The 21,419-nt window shown below is 33.7% G+C and overlaps 4 protein-coding genes across 5 annotated transcripts; 2 read left to right on the forward strand and 2 right to left on the reverse strand.

Annotated features, from left to right (window-relative positions):
- The first annotated feature begins 171 nt into the window (after positions 1–171).
- Positions 172–2,571, forward strand: ais (DExD-box helicase 52). Of its 2 annotated transcripts, none has more exons than XM_014233559.3 (6): positions 172–406; positions 477–704; positions 773–1,284; positions 1,394–1,727; positions 1,786–2,096; positions 2,161–2,571. In XM_014233559.3, exons 1-6 carry the CDS (start codon positions 329–331, stop codon positions 2,456–2,458), a joined length of 1,761 nt encoding a protein of 586 aa, XP_014089034.2. In that variant the 5' UTR covers positions 172–328; the 3' UTR covers positions 2,459–2,571. The 2 variants fall into 2 exon arrangements, with proteins under 2 accessions (XP_014089034.2, XP_036222154.2); XM_036366261.2 differs by having other exon boundaries at positions 483–704.
- hfw (leucine-rich repeat domain-containing protein hfw) lies at positions 2,473–12,515 on the reverse strand. The gene is made up of 7 exons (XM_070109930.1): positions 11,914–12,515; positions 4,508–5,211; positions 4,192–4,432; positions 3,997–4,119; positions 3,764–3,925; positions 3,188–3,298; positions 2,473–3,128 (listed from the first exon to the last, which is right to left on the reverse strand). The coding sequence occupies exons 1-7, from the start codon at positions 11,944–11,946 to the stop codon at positions 2,847–2,849; spliced, it is 1,656 nt and encodes a 551-aa protein (XP_069966031.1). The 5' UTR covers positions 11,947–12,515; the 3' UTR covers positions 2,473–2,846.
- Positions 12,516–13,531: 1,016 nt separating this feature from the next.
- On the forward strand, positions 13,532–14,726 carry LOC106616705 (protein Nazo). Its single transcript, XM_014233543.3, has 3 exons — positions 13,532–13,786; positions 13,865–13,966; positions 14,210–14,726. The coding sequence occupies exons 1-3, from the start codon at positions 13,687–13,689 to the stop codon at positions 14,428–14,430; spliced, it is 423 nt and encodes a 140-aa protein (XP_014089018.2). The 5' UTR covers positions 13,532–13,686; the 3' UTR covers positions 14,431–14,726.
- A 1,819-nt stretch (positions 14,727–16,545) lies between these two features.
- dor (vacuolar protein sorting-associated protein 18 dor) lies at positions 16,546–20,053 on the reverse strand. Its single transcript, XM_014233536.3, has 6 exons — positions 19,679–20,053; positions 19,307–19,620; positions 18,924–19,238; positions 17,441–18,830; positions 17,224–17,375; positions 16,546–17,152 (listed from the first exon to the last, which is right to left on the reverse strand). Exons 1-6 carry the CDS (start codon positions 19,965–19,967, stop codon positions 16,691–16,693), a joined length of 2,922 nt encoding a protein of 973 aa, XP_014089011.2. The 5' UTR covers positions 19,968–20,053; the 3' UTR covers positions 16,546–16,690.
- Between the last annotated feature and the right edge of the window lie 1,366 nt (positions 20,054–21,419).

Here is a 21,419-nt window from a genome sequence, read left to right on the forward strand (position 1 = left end):
TTTTAAGAAACAAAATTATAAACGAGTATCCTCAGCCAAATGTATGGATGAGCAGCATCCTATCGTAAATATATACAAAAAATGTGTACCTCCAAAGCTATGTCATTTTAAATTTGCAGCAGTTTCGACTGCAACCCTGCTCGGGACAGCTGAGCGCACAGTTTCTGTTTATTATTAAGAATGATTATTTTTGTGAAATAAAAAACACGTGCGTCTTTTCACGAATTTCTTTAATAAATAAATAAAAGTTGTAAATTTAACAGATTACAACTTTCGGAATTAAAGTGAAAACTTATTTTACATTAAAGTGAAAGCTGAATAAGAAGTAATGGATACACATGATATATTTCTACAATTGACAAGAGGAGCACGGTTTAATTCAAAATCTAGAACTGCAATCAAAGCGGTAAGATCCTTTTCTATTTATAGATAATAAATACGTATATATTTATATTTTTATTTGCACATATCTCTAGAACCAGAATACGATTGATGAAATACAAGAAAATAAAGCAGCACAAACCATAATTTCTACAAAAGCAAAAAGTTCCGATGAGGACTCTCGCTCGGACAGCTTCAGTTCTGAAGAGGAAGAATTGTCTTTTAATTACATCAATGGCAAAGATGATGTTAAACAAATATCGAAGAAACCTAAAAAGACATTTACCGCAGAGGAAAGGGAAGCAAAACTTCATGAAGAAATGGTATACATTAATTAATAATATATATATATGAATATAAATTAGTTTTTCTTTTAATTATTTCTTAACAGGTGACAACAATACGTAAAGAAAATCTAATTACTGTGCCTGGAAAGAATATACCATCACCTGTCACTACATTTGAAGAACTTAAAAATGAATATAGCATGTCCGACCGTGTTTTGCAAAACCTCGCAACTGCCACTTATTCGAAACCCACGCCCATACAAATGCAGGCAATGCCGCTTCTGTTACAGGGACGCAACGTAATGGCCTCAGCACCAACAGGCTCAGGCAAAACAATCACTTTTCTAGCTCCTCTTATTAATGATTTGCGCAAGCCAAGTAAAGTTGGGTTCCGTGCGGTTGTGTTGGCACCTACACGCGAATTGGCGGCACAAATTTATAGAGAATGCGTACAATTGGCACATCAGACTGCATTAAAAATACACTTTCAAACAAAAGCAAACAACAACAATGAGGCTACTGGAAATGGGAACAAGAAGTATGATATACTTATATCCACACCGAATCGCGTACGTTTTCTTTTGGAGCAGGAACCACCCGCACTACGTTTAGCTGAGTATGTACTAAATCTAAACTCTTAAATAGAATTATATTGATGTATATAAAGGCTAAATTTCTTAACAATATTGAAATTTTCATATTATAATTTTATCTAAACATTAAAGAGTCGAATGGTTGGTGATTGACGAAGCAGATCGTTTAATGGAGGAAGGCATAAATAATTTCAAAGACCAAGTCGATGTGATTTTAGCGGCTTGCACAAATAAGAAAAAGAAGTTGGCACTTTTTAGTGCGACATACACAGTTCCCGTGGCTAAGTGGGCGATAAAAAATCTTCCCAACTTGGCGCGTGTAATAGTTGGTCATGAAAATAGCGCTACGAATACCGTTGAACAAGAGCTGCTATTTGTTGGTTCCGAGAGCGGAAAACTATTAGCCATAAGAGATATGGTACGCAAAGGACTGAAACCGCCCGTGTTGGTGTTTGTGCAAAGCAAAGTAAATGAATATATGTTATAAACAAAAAACAAAACTTTTAAATGTCATGCTATTTCAGGAACGTGCTAAGGAACTCTTCCAGGAACTGCTTTACGACGGCATTAATGTCGACCTCATACATGCCGATCGTTCACAGCAACAACGTGACAATTGCGTACGCGCATTTCGGGAGGGACAGATATGGGTGCTAATATGTACCGAACTAATGGGCCGTGGCATAGATTTTAAAGGCGTCAATCTGGTCATAAACTACGACTTTCCACCATCAGTGATTTCGTATATACATCGTATTGGTCGCACGGGTCGAGCGGGCAGAAATGGCAAGGCTATAACATTCTTCACACAAAATGACACACCAAATTTAAGAAGGTAAATAAATTATAGGAATTAAATGAATTATTCAATGTAATTTCTTATAACTTTTCCTTTCCAGCATTGCAAATATTATTAAGGAATCTAATGGGAAAGTGCCCGATTTCATATTAGCTATGAAGAAAAAACGTAAAAGCGAAAGAAAGTGGCTGGAAAGCCATGCGCCAAAGCGAGATAGTATATCAACGCGTATATCCAAGAATGTGGAAAAGGAAAAAGATAATTTTGAGAAAAATGTAAAACCAATGCCGACAAAGCGTAAGGCAAATGCTGAGTTTGATAAAAATACTAGCAACACGAAAAAGTCTTCTAATTTACAGCCTTCGTCAAGCAAAAAAATGAAATTGAAAAAACAGTAATAAGTTCTTATAAATACTTTTACATAAATTCAGTGAAATTCTTTTTTTATTTACAAATACATACATATAAGCATATGTTTAATAAAAAAGATTGTAAATATGTTACTCTGTAATTATTTTCTTGTGCATAATTTCTTATTTTTTAGTTTTTATAGACAATAATAACAATTTTGTAGGCACTTTAGGGAAATTGCACTTATTGTGTTTCTCTTTTGAGTGTGTTTTTCTCTCCCACTTACTGAACTAATATAGGCACATTTAATAAATATTAATATGCTGATATAAAACTAACTAGCCTTACTTAATATGTATATTTTCAATAAATTTCGATGGTTATTTCAATAATCTTTTGCCTTTCTGCTTCCCCTCTCACGATAAACTGGGCGCACTAAGATTCACATAGCCAATCACATGGTAATTTCGGCATTTTACTTGCTGGCCATGGCAAATAACCGGCCGTTTTGAACACCCAGTAATCGTAAGACACCTTTGTGATTAAAGCAATTAACAAAATCACCTCAGTGGCTATCAAATAATAAATATAATCAGTCCAATCATGTGGTGACTGGCAGAGTTTCTTTTCACGTAATTCCATAACATTTTGTGGTAAATTCCGACATCTTATGCTATTATAGTCAGGGATGTCACGATTGTGCTCCAACAGCCAATACTGTGAAAATAAGACACATACAGTTTTTCATAATAAATGAGTTTCAATTTGGTATTTACCTTCAATGTTTTAGCTGAGTTACAGTCACAATTCAGCTCATTGCCGCCGAGAAAGATAATGCGTCCAACATCATGATTATCCAATACGTTGCTCAAAAAGTACTCGGGAATCTGAAATAGTGAATAACATATTTAATAAAATGATACATGATATATGTATGAGGAGATTATGAATATACCATAAAATATTCGGTATATATGGTAAAAACAAGAAAAATAGTAACTCCGGCTGAACCGAATCTATGTATATTCTTATCCCATCCTATCCTTCACAGGTTCATATATATAACTAAATCTTAAAACGTAACTGGCCAATCCACGCCAAATTTTGCGACGATATCTTGTCAATTATGATCGATCACTTTTCTAGTCCCTATATAGCATAGTGTTCCGATGTCGGCGATTCCAACAAATGAGCAGCATATTGGAAAAAATCACGTGTGCAAAATATCAAACCGATATGTCAAAACCTGAACTCGACTCCGCTCGCCAAGCTGATCATACTTGTACGTTGATCAATTGGTTTCGCCATACTGATATATTATATATTATATATTATATATCAATAAAACTTACACTGCTGATTGCATTGTTGCGCAAGTAAAGTCTTTGAAAGTGTTCCATAAAGGTGGTGCCTTCAAAATCGTATATTTTTGAAATGTTATTGTTGTCCGCCACTAGGTAAATTAGGCTACGATATGTCGGATTCGTATGAAAGTGTTTACCGATGCTTGTAATCTATTGTAAAAAAAAAAAGAATTTTGAAAATACTTAAACAAATATAGAAAGGTTGCTATTTAAATAAAAACCTTATTGTTCGAAACGTTCAATGAGAATGTGTTTTCTGGCAGCTTTGGCGGTAGCTCAACAAGACCAAGATTAGAGCAGTCCACTTCCGATATGATTTTGGTTGTAGCCTCCGATTCATCGCCCTATAAACAAGGTGTTGTTGCATTCGGTGAGTTTAAAAGCGATATTTTTAAAATAAATTTCAATGCATTTACCGACAATGTGGTCACCATGTGCTCCTTCTTGCAAGTACAATTGCCATAACCAGGTATGCTGGGACAATCGGTGTTCAACGGACGCGATTTGACTAGCTCCTTGATGGATATCAAGTCTGTTGAATTGAACCAACGAAAAGTGGAGTTATGCAAACAGTACGAGTTTTGCTGATTGACGAACATGAGCGAATCACGAAAGATGGAATTGTATATGTCATAACATAGCATATTGTTGTTCCCACTGCGAATGAAAGTTAATTTTGTATTTTTGAGAAAACATAAATAAAAAAAAGTAATTCTGCATAAACATACACACCTCACGTCTACAGTTATATTTTGATTTTGATTAAAGTTCGGAATGCTGGTTAAATTGTTTTTCGATATATCCAACACTTTCAGCGTCGGCGGTATTAAACCACGTTGCGTAATTTCCGACAAATTATTATTGGATACATTCAGACACTTGATAGAGGAAAATCGCGAAAAGCTACCCACCAATTTGGTGATGTTACCGTCGGTGATGGCGAGCGATTGTAGTTTCTGGTAGAGAAAATTCGACAAATCTAATTCATGCAATGTGACATTGCGTATATGTAAGTTTGTCCAGGTGGTTGTGTTGCTACAGGACGAGATCATTGACATGTGTGTTACATTGCAGCAATACCATGACGTAGGCATATTCGTATATGGTCGACAATGACAAGTGCCCAAGTGTGTGTGCTGATCGTAAGTTTGTTGATTCCAATTCGTTAGAGTTTTGTCACATAATTCTTCCTCTGCATAGAAGCACTGCGGACGGTATTCGGTTATCTCTGGTTCTGCTGGCGGTAGGCTGGTAGTGGACACAATTTTTGGCAACGGCAATAAGTTTGGTGGTGGTGGTGGTTGAAAATCTATCAACCCATTCTGTAGTGACTCTTGTGGCAACACCATTGGTTCCTCAACGGGATGTGGTAATGCGTAAGACCCTGTCCAGCAGAGCAAACACATAACCACGAAAATTATGTGAGTTTGGGATGGCTAAAAGAAGAGAACATATTAAGAGGCAACCCTGATGTTTAATAAGTGTTTAAATAATTCAAATATATACTTGTAATAAAATTTTATATTTTAATTTGTATAAAATCACTCTATAGAGGCTCCCTTCGACAAATAAGACAGAACTTTTATCATGAACCGCACCAAGTACCTTGAGGTATATGTATGTACTCATCACAACCAACGGGGGGCTTTCTCTCTCTCTCTCATGCATCGGTGCCACACAACAATAGTAAGACCAATTCTGCTCTACGGTGCTGGTGTGGTGAACAAGCATATGGAAATCTACCTACTGGAAGCCAATGGAAACGGTTCAATGGCTCGCTGCGCTGTGCTTAACGGGAGCTCTAAGGACCACCACAACGGCGGCTCTTGATCTAGTACTAAACCTGCCACCTGAGAGACCTCTTCGCTAAAAACTGCGTGAAAAAATCGGCGGCACGAATACTGGATGTAGGAGAATTTACGTTTAGAATCTTCGAGCACAGCTCGGTGAGTAATGGCGGTTTGACCAATGGAAATTTTTCAATTGGGAAAGAAGATTAAGAGTAAACACAGAATATTTCAACCAGACGTTTTAGTTACTGGGAAAGCCACAGAGCTAGCCTCCAATGCATCAGCAGGCAATTCCAGAGTTAATATCTACGTTATCCAAGGAAGGGCAAGGAAACGTGATGAAGAGATCTACCGGAGTGCAAACTGCATAAGTTATGTGTAAAGCGGTAAATCGGAAATACAAACAGTTCCTAGTCACTCTCGTTGAAAGAGAATGTAGAAACATGTTTGGAATACTCACAGGTCACAGTCTGGGCGTGGCGCACACCTGCAGAATGGGCAATTAGCGAAGTTCAAAGGTATTTGGGAGGTGAAGTCATTAGCTGATCAAAAGATTCGTTGCAATGGTAGAAAGCAAATACTTATAAGTAATTAAGAACCCCCCTAAGATGAAATAATCATGATACAATTTTTGTTACAGAGATCTTGAAATGTTTCATACTTCTAACATACTTCTTCTAATGGGCACGAGTACATATTTAATATTCGATGCCAGCGATATTGAGTCGAAACCTGACATGTACTAACTTAAAGTTGTAAAAGTTCGCTAGGTCGACGTTTACGACCAATCTTTTACTGGGATAATTAGCGCTGTGCAAATAAATGTATATATGTATGTACATATTTTTTTCTTTTGTTTTGTAGCTACAGCTGACTAAACTTTTTGTATACGTAAGGGGTACTTTGTACGTCAATTAGCATAGCTGGTGTGGATTTACAAGTTAACGGTAAAAGCTAAATCGAAATTGGGTTGGGCGAAATGGGTAGGACTGTAATTGATTTTATTGCTGCTCCTTATTGACATATTGTCCTGCACCCGCTGAGGACTTCCACTGACAGAATCACAAAAAGCTATAGGAGCGGTTATATGCTTTAGCGATCCATTAACTCATGGTCATAAGACGATAAACATAGATACATATGAACTTCAATGTATTACCAGATACGGTTGATTGGTGACCGACGCTTGTTTATATGATTAATTTGTTAAACAAGTTCCTAGTTTAGTGATAAGTTAAAAGAAAAACGGCGCTTTTGATCCACGCGACGGTAATATGTCGCCTGCATAGAGAAATGTAACGTATTTAATATTATAATATATATACATATGTAAGTAGGAACGTATGTATATTTAATTAATTTTCACACAATTGGTCCCCAACCAGCTTGTTTGTGAAATCTTTAATCGTTTGTTTGCTGAGCTTTTTAGTGCATATTTATGAATAATTCATGAAGTTATTAGCACAATTTCGGAGGTGTGCACCTTTAAGGCACAGATAAATCACAAGCAACTGCTAATTTACACTTTACTTAACATATTTCGTGTTTATTGATGTGCAAAATGGATAAATACATAAATGAACGAATTACATCAAGTAGTCGTAATAATTTCAATTTTTGTAGTAATAACTTAAAAAATAATTAAACACTATAAAAGAAATATGTTTTCATAAAAAATGTAAAGCAGCTGTTTTATACCAATTATACATTTGTAGATAAGTCCAGAATATGTATACTTTCAGTGGAGTACCACTTCTCCAACCTACCCTTATTTGTACTTTTTCTCGAGTTGACTTAATTAGTAACACCACACTATAGCCAATAGGCAGTTATTCAAAAATAAACATAACGCTCACTGGCGTAGTCAAGCGGAAGGGTTATAATTCAGTTTTTACGATATTAAAATAGATTTCAAACTGGAAGTATTCTACTTCTTCACTTATCAGCTGCAAAATCGCCATGGCGGAATAGTAAAAAAAAAATTAAATGATACCGGCATTGTTAATTGTGTTTCAATAATCTCAAATTATTTGAGTCCTTATTATTATTATTTTATTTATTCGACAGTCCATGTTTTTCAACTCGGATGACATGATTTGCTTCAAGCGCGTTGACAGAAGATGACCAGATAGTTGGCCGAAGGTGGTTTTCATGTAGAGATCATCGAGACAATCTCGAATAAGTCTTCACATTGATCTGGAAGATATATTCATTTTCCCTGACATAATTTTCTGTTTTTTAAGGGGATTTTCGTGAATGCGTACGCGAACAGTTTTTATGGCTGAATTGGTTCGAACCACGCGAGGATGACCATTTTTCTTTCTGTCATCAATTGTTGACTTTTGTAGAAAACGATATATTGTGCGGTAAACCAACATCTGGAAATATTAAGTTTTTCGAGAAGACCATAATCATCTCTTGCGCTTTTTTTCCAAAAGTATTCATCGCAATATCATTTTCTTTAGCTCCTTATTATATGCATATGAGAAGGTACTGAATACAAATTATAATAAACAAGTAATGAAGGGATAAATTCGAGCAAAACAAAGGCGGAGGCGGAGAACCTATCGGTTTTGGCAAAACTTTGTATCAAACTAAGGAAAGTATCGCCGTGATTTCATCCATTTAAGGAAAGAGGTACACTGTTACTAAAAAAAGATCCATTCTGAATTTCATTAAGATTTCTTACATATTGATCGATAGGTACGGTATAAAGTGAACCGGACGTCCGAAAATACTTATGCTAGGTATATGGGGGATAAGGGAAGTGTTGACTTGCATTTACCCATTTTTAGCACAAGATATAGTGCGATTACACTTCAAGGGTTTTCGTTTAATGGCGTTTTGTGGGCGTGGCAATGATCTGATTCCGCCTATCTGCAATGCCAAGCTACCTTGGGTGCCAAGGAATATGTGTACCAATGGACAGACGGACGGATGGACAGACAGTCCCCCGGATTTTAAATCTTCTTGCCATCCTGATCATATATATATGTACATATAATTCGATATCTATTTCGATTAGTTTTAGGTGATAGAAGCAACATGTTGCAAGAGTATAAAAATAACTGTTTTCTACGAATTGGTCAACGCTGTATGCATTGTAAACTTTGCAACAAAATTTATGGCAAGACTAAGTACAATAATATAAGATTTCTAGCGGTATTTCAAATATTTTCAATTGGATGGAAAGACGAATTTTTTACTGTTTCCAAGAACATACAAGTACATAGTTATTTATCTACATATGTATATCCTCATCCTAACTAATATTATAAATGAGAATGTAAGTATGTATGTTTGTTATGCTTTCAAGCCGAAACTACGTAACCGACCATCACGAGACTTTGTACACTTACATATGTATCTCTCATGGTATTAAAAAGGACATAGTATATTTATTATTAAAAAACAAAATTTAAATTTTACGTATTCTAAAAAAAAAAATTATTTTGGCAGATCACATCTGTTTGTAAAAAAAAAATTTGAAAATTGAAAAAAATTACTTTAATAGATATGATTGTTTGTCGAAAAATTCTAAAATGTAGCAAAGCAAAAAACATTAAACGTGTGAATCAGAGAAATTGAGATTTTCTGGTTACCCCCACCACCACAAGGATGATCAACGCGATCGAGTACATTATATATTTAGCTATTTGTGTTTGTTAATAATATTTGATATTTATTTAAGGGATGCGAGCGGAGCCGCGGGAAAAGCTTGTATTACACTATTAAGACTATTATGTGCGCCAATCTTATGTATATTTGCATATCATGTACACAAATTTGTACATGTATAATTTTTGATAACGAATTTCACTACATATTGACTATGCATGTATGTATGTATGTACATACATAAAAGTATATTTCGGTTTGTATAAGAAGATTTGTTCACGCCTAGGAGTACAGGTGACAACTTCAAGTTGTTTTATCACTAAATTGTTGTTTATCAGGTTTTATTTGGAAACGTTGTTTGGGTTAACAGTTACTATAATTACTTTTGTTTGTGTTGAACTAATATACATATGTATGGTAAATGAGATTCACAATTTCTCGTAAACTAAATATTAGCACCTACAATTGCAAATCTAAGTAATCTAGTAATTCATTCATAAAGCAATAATAAAACCATTTTCACTTTCTACAGGAAACTACACATGCAAATTACTTCATTATAATTAAAATCTATGATAACATATAAATGTTATTATGTGTAAAACAGTGTGTTTTGTGGTATGAAAGTAATGTGTCTAACCTACAAGAATTTTCATAACCTATTTGAGAGAGGTTTTTCTTATTTCACAAGCCATCTGGAGCTTTTCGTCGGCAATGGGTATAGATTTATAGTGAAGATCTCTGTACACGATGCCCAATGTCCTAGTACACCAATCCCTTTGTATATATGTATTTGGATCGAATGTAGTTAAAGTTTTTTTTAATGTTCTAGAAGATAATTTTGCATCAAACATTTATCTGCGCAAACACAGAAAAAAATGATGCTTTAAAGGATGTCTGTCATATGTTAAGAAGATTTGATTGAGTGAGTGATTTTCAGTGGATATCAACAACCAGCTAGTCACTGTAATATGAATAAAAACAAGAAAAAAATTTAAATTTGGCTGCACCTATAATACCCTTCACAAATACAAAATATTCCATACAGGAACTTGATATTTATCTGTCAGTTTGTATGACAGCTACATATATACCATAGCGAACAATTTTTTCGAATATTGTACCGTTCCAATAACGCATGACAAATTTTGTGAAGATATCTCGTCAAATAAAAGAGTTTTCCATACAAGGATCGAATGTAGTTAAAGTAATGTTCTAGAAGATAATTTTGCATCAAACATTTATCTGCGCAAACACAGAAAAAAAATGATGCTTTAAAGGATGTCTGTCCTATGTTAAGAAGATTTGATTGAGTGAGTGATTTTCAGTGGATATCAACAACCAGCTAGTCACTGTAATATGAATAAAAACAAGAAAAAATTTTAAATTTGGCTGCACCTATAATACCCTTCACAAATACAAAATATTCCATACAGGAACTTGATATTTATCTGTCAGTTTGTATGACAGCTATATATATACCATAGCGAACAATTTTTTCGAATATTGTACCGTTGCAATAACGCATGACAAATTTTGTGAAGATATCTCGTCAAATAAAAGAGTTTTCCATACAAGGACTAGATTAGGTTGTTACACGTTAATGCACAAACGGTCACCGACCCAAAAATGTGGACCGAATAAGCTGATATGAGATATCTTATGAGAGCGCAATGTAAATGAACAGTCACAACCGCTTCAATAGACCATACGGTAGGAGATCCGCGAAAATTTGATTTTTTTCCGTAGAAACGAGTGAGCTAAGAGTGAGAGAGCAATGAACTTGAATATATTTGAAATATTCTTAACACAACTCAAAATCACAGTCGAATACACTTATTTAGAAATAGGCAAACTATTTTTAATAGTTGGATTTTAGTTTTGAACTTTTACTTTATGAAAAATTATAACTGAAAAACTAAATGTGTTAAAAGTCGTGTATACAAATAGAAAAATGGCTACATTGGTGAAATGAAAACATAAGAGAAGAACCGATTTCTGCGCTGCAACTACGGGCATAACTTTTGACAAATTTGGTTTGATACGGACGGTAAGTACGGAAGGGAGGAATGTCGGTGACTGTTTGTGCACTCAGTCGAACAAAAACAACCCACACACCTGTTGTTCCTAAAACAATTATTAAATAAATACCAACGTGTAACTGTGAAGCAGTTATTTTCTCTACAACAAATTATGTTTACTTTACACCGTAATTGTAAACAATGCATACGAATGCAAGTATTAGTGTGTATATAACTCATACTTACGTAAAATTGTATTTATAAATAAGTGTACATTAATAAAGCTTGACAATATTGCAGAATAAGATTATCTTTAATTTTGTGCACTACTTGGGATAAAAATAGATTTTATTGAAAGCATTGAGGTAGCACTTTGAATATAAAAGCACGAATAAAATTTGTCAATGTTTGTACATACATACTTATGTAAAAGAATGATAGATACAACTGTACCAATTGCATACCAAGTCCAACTTGAACACGGTTGACTTAACATTTTGTCATTCTAGTAATAAGAATGTAATGTACGAGTATATGTATTATCAAGTACAATAAAGACGTATTTTTTCATATTGCCAAAATCATTGTTATCAGTAAACTTTAACATTTATGACTTCACACCTACATCCATGTGTATGTTCAGAGATCCTATATATGTACATATATACATACGTATTTACCATAATTATGTAGGCATGTTGGTACTTACACATTTATCCAACTGATTGTAGAATATTGCCATTTTATAAAAAGTTATAAACAACTTGTCATTAACCACATTCACATTACATACCGATGTCAACAAAAATTATCATTATATTAATTTTTGTGCAGCTTTATAATATAATATATATAGTATTTTACACTTTTACGCTTGTGTAAACTTTGTACGCCTTTATTATATTTTTCTCACAAAAAAGACAATGAAACAATAACGCAAATGATTCGACAAAATTATCATTCATCTACAATTAAAAATGTAGCAAATATGCATTTCAAAAATGGTGAATATGTATATTAATACATAAAAAATTCATCACTTTTTTGAAAACTATCATGTATAACTAGATGTATTTTCTAGTTTTGTATCAAGGACGGATTTTATTTTTTCTTTCTTTCCAGTAATATCATTATTTTATATTATTTAGCATTCAAACAAGTTAGTTCACCGACACCAGTTGCTTCACATTTTACACCTTTATTTTGTTTTGCTATTTACTGCTATTGCTATTGATCGACTGCAGAGGAGCAATAGCGATAGGTAGCCCCAAACACACCGGATTGTGAGAAATTAGCGCTAAACCAAAAGAGATTGGAGCAAAAGAAACACATAAGAAATTTAATTAAACAATGAAATAAAAAGACGTATCGGAGTTGCCAGCTACCGTTTTAACATTAAGTTTAAGTTGTGTGATGTACCGAAACTGAGGTTTTTATTTACAACTAATTTGTTTTAGAGAAGTAAATATCATTTATTTTCATTATTACTTGACAATTTTCAAATATTTTGAACTTAATTTAAAGAATTAATCTATTAATATAAAATCAATCGTTTGTTATTTGAGGTTGACTTAACTTAAAGACTTAACGAAGAGTCTGAAATTGTTAACTCCGTGCAATTTAACTTGCAGTGACATTTTTCCACCATTTTCATTTTGTGACATTTGGCTATTTATTTAAAACGCAAATCATGGGCTTGTTGCATTGTGTAAACCTTCAAGTAGCCACAGAATCAGCTGTTTTCATATGTGTGTGAAACAGCCGTGGTCACCTGATCGAATCTGCATTTTTTGACACAGAGATGTAAATAAAAGGAACGTATTGCAGTTTAACAACTTGTTTGTGAACATGTATTTGTAATGGAGAATATTTTAGGTTACATAAATCAGGTTCATGAATATTAATTACATTAACAATTTAACATTAACAATATAAGTTGAAATATTCAAAATGATTTGAACAAAAACCAAAATATTTATAAAAAATGAGATACAATTCAGGAACAATAACAATAATCAAAACAATCTACTAAGCAATAAATAATATATACAAAATATTCTAAATCACCGTTACACAGTTATATATATGATAAAATTGGAAACATTTAATAATATTTCGAAAAAATATATAATAGGAATTAAAACAACCGAAAAATATTTGAATATGTACTAAAAACGTTCTTAAAGTTATAAATTTTAAAACATAACACGGCCACACACTAAAGCAGATTTGTTTCATTTGGACGTTTTAGTAACAGAATATTGGTTGGCAACCCGTACCAAGTGTGACTTTAGTAGTAGAATATAAGTAGGCAACCCGTACCAAGTGGGACATTTTTGCGTGTGGATTAGTGATAATCTTAGGATTGGGTACATGTTGATTTATACAATGTTTGTTGTGATCCAACTGAAAACTTGTTTTTAATTAAATACACGTAATCCTTAAAAATTCATCCATAAACAAAAATTTTTAATTTACTAAAATGCCTGTTGATGGACGAGAACTGATTAAGGCAATTTCCATCATTGCAAATGAACGTAATGTGAAAGTGACAATGAAACAAACAACCAAAGGAGCAATGGGTATGTGGAATATGCAAATAAATGTCTTAAATTAAGCTCTTATTTATGTAAACTCTCAAAATTTTATTATTTATTTAGTTTGTGCAGCAAGTGCTTTTGCAGCTGGAATTCTGCTTGGACCTGTAGGACTGGCTATTGGTGGCACAGCGGGCGGATTGATGGCTTATAAAATGACGAATGGTAAGTTTAGTGTTATTAGACAAACCTAAAATATATATAAGTATGTTTTATAACCCTCAATTACTTCCGATCTGATAAGCTACATGTATAAAATGATGAAATATCGCTGGGATAAAGTAAGTGTTTTATCTTGATGACTAAGTAGCGAGAAACTTATTAAATTTTTAATACAATTACAATTAGTTGTACATACATATATGTCCATATCTGTACTTTAATCAGGCTTTATTTCTTTTTCTGTAGGCACATTCAGACCATTGGCTGATGTGTTACTAAACGATTTAAATGATGACCAACAAGAGAGATTGGTGCGACATGTCAAAAATGCTCTGGCTGAGTTCGCAATCTCTGATTTGGCAATGCTCCTGCCGTTGTTAATGAACAATGCAAATATACAGCAGGCAGTTCTGAAAACAGTCACCAGTTTCGTATCGAATGAATTGAGGTGTCAGATCATCGACTGACCTGTGGGTATTTTATGGATTGCCAAGGACCATGTCACATTATTAGGCACAATATTTCTTAAAAGTGCATTGTATTTGGTATTGCTTGCGTTTTATTGCTGTATTTTATTTATAATATTTCTTTATGTCAACATATATTTAAGATAAAGAAAAGTGCAAAAACTATGGCCATTAGTGACAAGTATATACGAAGATGGAACATGTCAATTATAGGTAATTTATTGTATATGTTTATTACCATTAACTTGGGAGTGTAAAAATGTACAATTAAATTTTTTTTCGCTAAATTAAGCTAACTCCTGCATTTTTATTCAACCTTATTTATTAATAGTAGGCTTTATAAAGGATCCTCTAATTAATAATACTATATTTTTTGACATATATTACATGTTACGTATTATTTTACTAGTTTTTTTTTTATCTCTAAGTATTTTTACTTGTTATGTTGGTGGCGGTTCATTTAAATTCGTTTATTGGTGAATGCATATCTATTCGCATTTACAAGTTGTCAAAAATGTCCCATTTTCTTTAAAAATGTCAACATTTAACATTCATCAGTTAGAATTTTAATTTTTCGACTGTACCGTTCTTTTCATTTATCTACTAAAATGGCTGCCAATAGACGAGAATTGATTAAAATAATTGCCAATATTGCAAAAAAACGTCATGTTTTATTTAAAACATTTTATTATTTACTTAGTTTGTGCAGTAGGGGCACTGTTTGGATCTGGTGTAACTTGAGTAAAAAATGAGATATCTTTATGAAACTTGGTACACATGTTTCTTGGTACCGTAAGACGGTTGGTATTGCAGATGGGCGTTCCACCATGCAAATCAAGTAACAATAATTGTATCGGGGTAAACTTTGTGTGAATAATGTGTTTAAACTATGCAACCTTCTGACCAAAAATTGTCGAACCAAAGCTGTTCAAGCCCCTAGGTACTGAATATGTGGACCCCAGCGCCTATAGTTGACTTTTTACCGAAAATATCGGTTAATGTGTAAGATATATAATTGAAATTCATATAATTATCGGTTTCACCCGAACTTAGAACTTCCTTACTTGTTATTATTGTTCTTTAGATACATCCCGACCATTAGCTGATGTGTTGCTAAACGATTTAAATGATGACCTTGGTGCCGTTTCCATAACAGTCGAGTCTACGTAACCGGAACGGACTCGGATTTTTTCCGGCCAAGGACTGTCAACTCGACAAAATTCTGCCGCTACAACAACATGACCTTGGTGCGACATATCTGTAATGCGGTAGCTATCTCTGATTTGGAAATTTGGTTGATGTTGTTAATGGGAGATATTAAGTTATGCAAGCAGCCATCATCCGATGGTCAGATTACATGCGCTGTTAAACGTTAAAAATACATTTAAAAAATATTTATTTCGTTCTATTAATTTGCTAATAATAATAAAAAATTAATTTTATTGTGGTTTTGTTGCCCTAGATATAAGATCGATATTGGATATATTTATGCTCACAATTCGTGAAACTATTATTGATTTTGTAAGATTTGCTCTCGTTTAATTTTAAATCCTTATTTTCATTTTACATTACAAAAATCTGAAAACATGAAACAAAAAAACAGATATACGCATTTTATGAGTTTTTCTTTTATAATTTTCCAGTCGAAAATTTGTTTTTAAGGACCAGTAGCAATCTGCCATGTGACGATCCCATCGACCGTGATACATTTCTTCCGTTACTTTTAGATTGCGGTAATAGTCTAATGACCCTCATATTTGTTCTTAGATTCATACAAGTTTTCAGCATGTTTTGCACAATTCCCCAATAATTTGGTACCTATTAAAACTTTCCACATATTTCGGTAAGGAGCCTGAGAGTAGGTTTTGCGTGATTGTATTCACGAAAAAGATGCGCAGAACAACCTTTTCATGGCAGAAAAAATCTATTTTATTCCCAACAAACCGATAATTGAATAAAATATATGATATGCATTAATCATAAAAAAAGAGCACGTTCAATATTTTGATGAAGAAATTCGTAATGTAGGCCTTTGAAAACATCACAATTTTCTAACATACCCAGGGCAACAAAAAAATGTTTTTTTTTTGTAGAACTGTATAATTATTATTTAAATTCAGCGTATCATTTATAAATTATATTTAAGTGTAAAAACATAATGGCTACGTTTATTGCAAGCTTAAATCTACTCACACATACATCAGCTTAAAACTATTACAAATAATACATATCCCCTGTGGGTTTGCTGTATAAATACCGTTTATTCCCAATCAACATTAACCTGATCCCAGTCGTTGACAAAGGGCTGATCGATCATGTCAATCATTACACCACAAAAATAACAATCACCAGCAATGATCTCCTCAATTTCAGTTTTTAATTCCGTACGCTGTATGAGCATATCCTCGGAGATATCCATAACGAAACTCTGTGTTACCAGCGCGTCCAGTTGTTGTTTGATGGTTGTCAATCGACGACTTTGATCGCTGCTTAGTGTTGGTAGGGTTTGTTTTTCTAAGCAATCACTATGAAATTTGTGTCCACAGATGAAAACAATAAATGGCTTAACCATTAGAAAGGAATCACAGAGGCTGCAATTTTCTTGCGCGCTTATACGAATACTTCGTTCACGCACATTCTGCAAATCTTTGATGACACGCTCCGCTTGTTTATCACACTCATCCATTTCGTGTTTGAGTTCAAGAATTTTGAGATTGTAATCCTGGTGGAAGTTCATAAGCAAATTTTAAATTTAATTTTTATATTAAATTTTAATATTATATATACACATACTTTTAATGCCGCACATATGGGTTCTTTGAAATCGTCAATTTTTTCGAAATCAGAAAAAAATGGTAGTAAATCCTCTATGCGTAGCAAATCACATTCCTTTAGAAGATCTAGTGCTTTTTTAACATCATTCGTATCTTGTATTTCATGTCGGGCTATAATGGGAAACGAAAGGATTGAGTATTCCTATGTTTAATAGAATTTTATTAGTTTTTCTTACCAATGGCCAGCCACATCTTTTCGCGTTCTTCCTCTTTTGTTGGCTTCGAAGCTGTTTCTTTCGCCAGTTTCAAATCGAATTGCAGTGCCAAATCCACGGCCGCCGCATACATTTTACATAAACACATTAGGAAAACTGATGCAACATTCGCTTTGAACAGTTTACACTGTATCATCGCATAATTTATATCGTAATGTATCAAACTCAAATCCTGGCCCTCATTCTCAAGATATTTGATTACCTTAGGAGGCTTATATTTGGCATACAAATGTATTATGTAATTATGAACTGCTTGATTTGTTTCACCTAAACTATAAATTGCAAACTCCAAGTACCTAATAATCTCTTCTATATGTTTATCGCTCTCTTGCAACACTAATGTGGGTATAAGCTCTTTAATGTCGAATTTTCGTCCTTGTGACATTAACGTTTCGATAGTTTCATGCGGTAAAAAATCCATAAGTATAGGACAATATTTGTAGTACAGTTCGAGATTATCCTGTTGTGTAAGTGTGTGAAGTGCCTCTTTGAATTTCTTGCTACCAATTTGTTGTTCAATTACTTCTTCATAATCACCAATGGATATCGCGAATTGTGCGATATTATGCGAATCTGCATGCTCTTTTAATAGGTTGCATATGGGCTCTTTGTTTTGCCGTGCACAATCTGCCACACGTGCCCCTTGCATGAACTCATCGAATTCACTCTGCCATTCGGCACGTTCTTGTGCACTCCGACGTGGATAATTGATTTGCGTTAAATAGAGATCAACCAGCCATATGACGAGAACCATTATTTTATTTGGATCATTTTCCAACATGGCTAAACGTTTTTTAGCATAGCGTATTATCGGCTTTTTAGTATCTAGTTCGATAAATTTCAAACTAACCTCCTCGAAGGGCTTAGATGTTTCCGCATAGAAATCTGCCGCTAGCGTATAGTCGCCTTTTTCAAAAGCGGCATCTGCTTTTTTGATGAGCACAACATCCAAGTGTTCCGGTTGCTCTGCAGCGTAAATCTCCGCCAAATCATATTGCCCCTTCTCTAAATAAATACGCCATACATCACGTTGTTCATCGGTGATCTTGTAGTTGAAGAACATTTTATCCGTGTAAACGTAGATGGTGCCGGTGAATGGATCGCGCAAAATATTCAATAGTTTGCCAATTTGCTCATGAAAATACTCTTCATAAACCACTTTCTCATTTAGCAGACAAATGCCTGTAATATGGTCTGAATAAAGTAAAAGTGCATGATACTCGGTTAAAGCAAGCGCTCGTGGCGCATTTTGACGACGTTCTTCAAAGGAAAGATGCTTATATTGCTTGAAGTCCAAATTTATTAGGCTATCACCAAGTAAGACATTAGTGGAGCGTTCTTCGGTAGAAATCTTAAAACAAAAAAACCAATTATAAATGAAAAATTGATTGTTAAATGACTGTTTTAGTTGAATTTCCATAAATCTGAGTACTTAAGTGCATACCTCTCCAAATCTGATACCACTACCACATAACCATGCCCACTGTTTGGGTAGCTTTTCATTTGGTTCGCCATAAAGTTGAAGAGCTGAATAACTCAATTCAGTTTCAATCATTTCAGCTCCATGCACCTGCTGTCCATTTACATAGCTAGCGAAAATAAACTGTAGAGATCTATCGTCTGGCTTCAAACTTTCTTGGAATGTGTATATACAATCTGGTGTTGTAGCAATAACCATATATTTATTGGTATTGGGTAGACGTAATAATTCCAACCCGGTTATGGGATACTTTGTACGACCCAAACCTAAATCATAAACCTGCAAGAAAAGAAATTGCGCATATTAGCCAATATAACTGTTTACAATTAACATAGTATAATTTATACCTGTTTCCGCTGTAAAGGCGAAAAACCATCTTGAACAAGTTCCGTTTCAAAAATCAAACCACGACTTGTACCCAGCAGTATTGGTCCAGTGGAGGATTCTGTACCCATATAACGATTAAAGGCAACAGCTGTAATTTCGTGATCTTTAAATTTTTCTACGCGTCGCACTTTTGGACCGTTTCCATGTATGTAAAGAAAGTCTGCAGATAGCCCGGGAGTTTGTGGCACAATCGGTATAAGTGTGTGGTGTCCAGTATAATCAAAAAACACTTTTGAAATTGCATAGCCCGCCAAGTACTTTTCCAAAGGTATTTCTAAAAGCAAAAAAAAAATTAAACTATCCGGCAGAAACTTAAGCATACTTATACAAACCTCCTGGAGGTAACGCTCGAGGTAGAAAAAAGCGTAGCAACATTGTTTGCGGTGTGTCCAGGACACAAACTAACCAATTTTTGTTTACGTTCACATGTATCAGATTTCCTTTGTAGGTGGATGGTATACGCAATGTAATTTGTCTTTTACTGAAAATGGGCGTCTCCAGTTTATCAAAGTCCGTCTCACCGGCTGCAGGACAGTCTGCAGTTTTGCCCTCTACGATTGGCAGAAACTTTGCACTCGGTTTATAATTCATCCAGCTATTATCCTCATCAAAAGACGACATTTTAATTTTTTTTCGGAACAATTTACGGATAATAGAAAATTTCTCAGCATAACAAATTATATACTAATTGCATTTTATTTGAGATAAACAGCTGATGCACTATTACCAAGAGCTGCCAGCCACCAACGAATAATTGAATATCCATATCGATATGCGATACAAAAGCCTTTATCGATATATTGAAATTTGAATCATTTGGTACCCACGGCTACCGAAGTTCCAATGCAAGTCATATGCTCTTTTCGTAAGAAAGGGATAAACGATCACACGTAAATAAGAGTTTTGGTTAGAATTGTCAATTGGATCTTAAGAAACTCATAGAAACTTTAACAGAAATCTCTGGTAGCGCTGTTGGGCAATTAACCGGTAATTTAGCTGATAGGTGGTTTGCAGATACTATAGCATTAGTGATAATTTAGGGGTTATATGCACTTGTGAATTTCAAAAAATTGATCTTTTTTGCATTTATATCAAATAAGCGGCTTTGTAAAGATTTTTTTTAACTTAACTGTAATCGGCTCCCATAACTTAAACGCGTTTTTCTCGTAACGCTGTTTGCAGATTTTGTGAGAAAAGCTCCTCCGAAACGGGTTTCTTATATATATTGGTCAAGTATTGATCGAAGGAATACAATTTTTTATTATAAATTAAGTCACTCTAAAGTGTAAATTTTTTTCACAAATATTGTATATTCTATTTTTGAATTTAATTTTAATTTAATTTAACTCTTCAAAAATTTAGCATATTTTTTAGAAATTCTTATAAAAAAAACAATATGAGTTTTCCACTAGAACACACTCTTCTTTGGGTGCAATCAGTTCCGCTATATTTATAGCCTTATATTCAGAATGCGTTAATTTAGTCTTGTGCGGTTTTGACTTGTGCGGTTAGCTTATTTAATTAACAATTTATATTAAATTGAAATTAACTTTGAAATTCGCTGTAAATATAATAAGTACATTCATAATATGGTATAATAAGAGGGCTCATCATATAGTAGTTTGAAAAACGCAAAACCGCAAAAATCTTAAAAAACCACCAACTTGTCGGCGCCTTTAATGTCTCCTAAGTTACATTTCTTACTAATAAAGTCATAAATTTACTATAAACAATTGAAATTACTTTTATATGAAAGATAAAGAATAAATAAAGGGGCATTACAGAGATACATTTTTCTTATTCAATGGTATTATTATTATTATTTTATTATTCCAATAATATCTTATGTAAACAGTTAGAAAAAGTTGGTAAGTTAAAGTTATATACATTATTTCAGATACTCTATTTGACAGTTTGTAAACGTAACAGCTGTCAAATTGAACTACGAGTTTTTTGAAATATTCTTTTATGATTTGATCGTTGCTAAATACCCAAAATATTAGGTTCGAGTTGATCGTAAAATGCTTTTAGTTTTAAATAAATCAAATTCCGAGCCACTGTGCGTTCGTGACA

Source organism: Bactrocera oleae, chromosome 5 (assembly GCF_042242935.1).
Source record: "Bactrocera oleae isolate idBacOlea1 chromosome 5, idBacOlea1, whole genome shotgun sequence".
NCBI classification, from domain to species: Eukaryota; Metazoa; Arthropoda; class Insecta; order Diptera; family Tephritidae; genus Bactrocera; species Bactrocera oleae.

Excerpts from the sequence above, each read along its gene's own strand:
- ais (XM_014233559.3), top strand. The coding sequence starts at position 329 with ATGGATACACATGATATATTTCTACAATTGACAAGAGGAGCACGGTTT. Across the intron at positions 407-476 it reads CTAGAACTGCAATCAAAGCG|AACCAGAATACGATTGATGA; the intron begins GTAAGATCCTTT and ends ACATATCTCTAG. Across the intron at positions 1,285-1,393 it reads CCCGCACTACGTTTAGCTGA|AGTCGAATGGTTGGTGATTG; the intron begins GTATGTACTAAA and ends TAAACATTAAAG.
- dor (XM_014233536.3), bottom strand. The coding sequence starts at position 19,967 with ATGTCGTCTTTTGATGAGGATAATAGCTGGATGAATTATAAACCGAGT. Across the intron at positions 17,376-17,440 it reads AAAGATGTGGCTGGCCATTG|CCCGACATGAAATACAAGAT; the intron begins GTAAGAAAAACT and ends TTCCCATTATAG. Across the intron at positions 17,153-17,223 it reads CCATATGTGCGGCATTAAAA|GATTACAATCTCAAAATTCT; the intron begins GTATGTGTATAT and ends AACTTCCACCAG.
- hfw (XM_070109930.1), bottom strand. The coding sequence starts at position 11,946 with ATGGCAATATTCTACAATCAGTTGGATAAATGT. Across the intron at positions 5,212-11,913 it reads ACAATCAGTTGGATAAATGT|CCATCCCAAACTCACATAAT; the intron begins GTAAGTACCAAC and ends CTCTTCTTTTAG. Across the intron at positions 4,120-4,191 it reads ACATGGTGACCACATTGTCG|GGCGATGAATCGGAGGCTAC; the intron begins GTAAATGCATTG and ends CCTTGTTTATAG.
- LOC106616705 (XM_014233543.3), top strand. The coding sequence starts at position 13,687 with ATGCCTGTTGATGGACGAGAACTGATTAAGGCAATTTCCATCATTGCA. Across the intron at positions 13,787-13,864 it reads AACAACCAAAGGAGCAATGG|TTTGTGCAGCAAGTGCTTTT; the intron begins GTATGTGGAATA and ends TTATTTATTTAG. Across the intron at positions 13,967-14,209 it reads GGCTTATAAAATGACGAATG|GCACATTCAGACCATTGGCT; the intron begins GTAAGTTTAGTG and ends CTTTTTCTGTAG.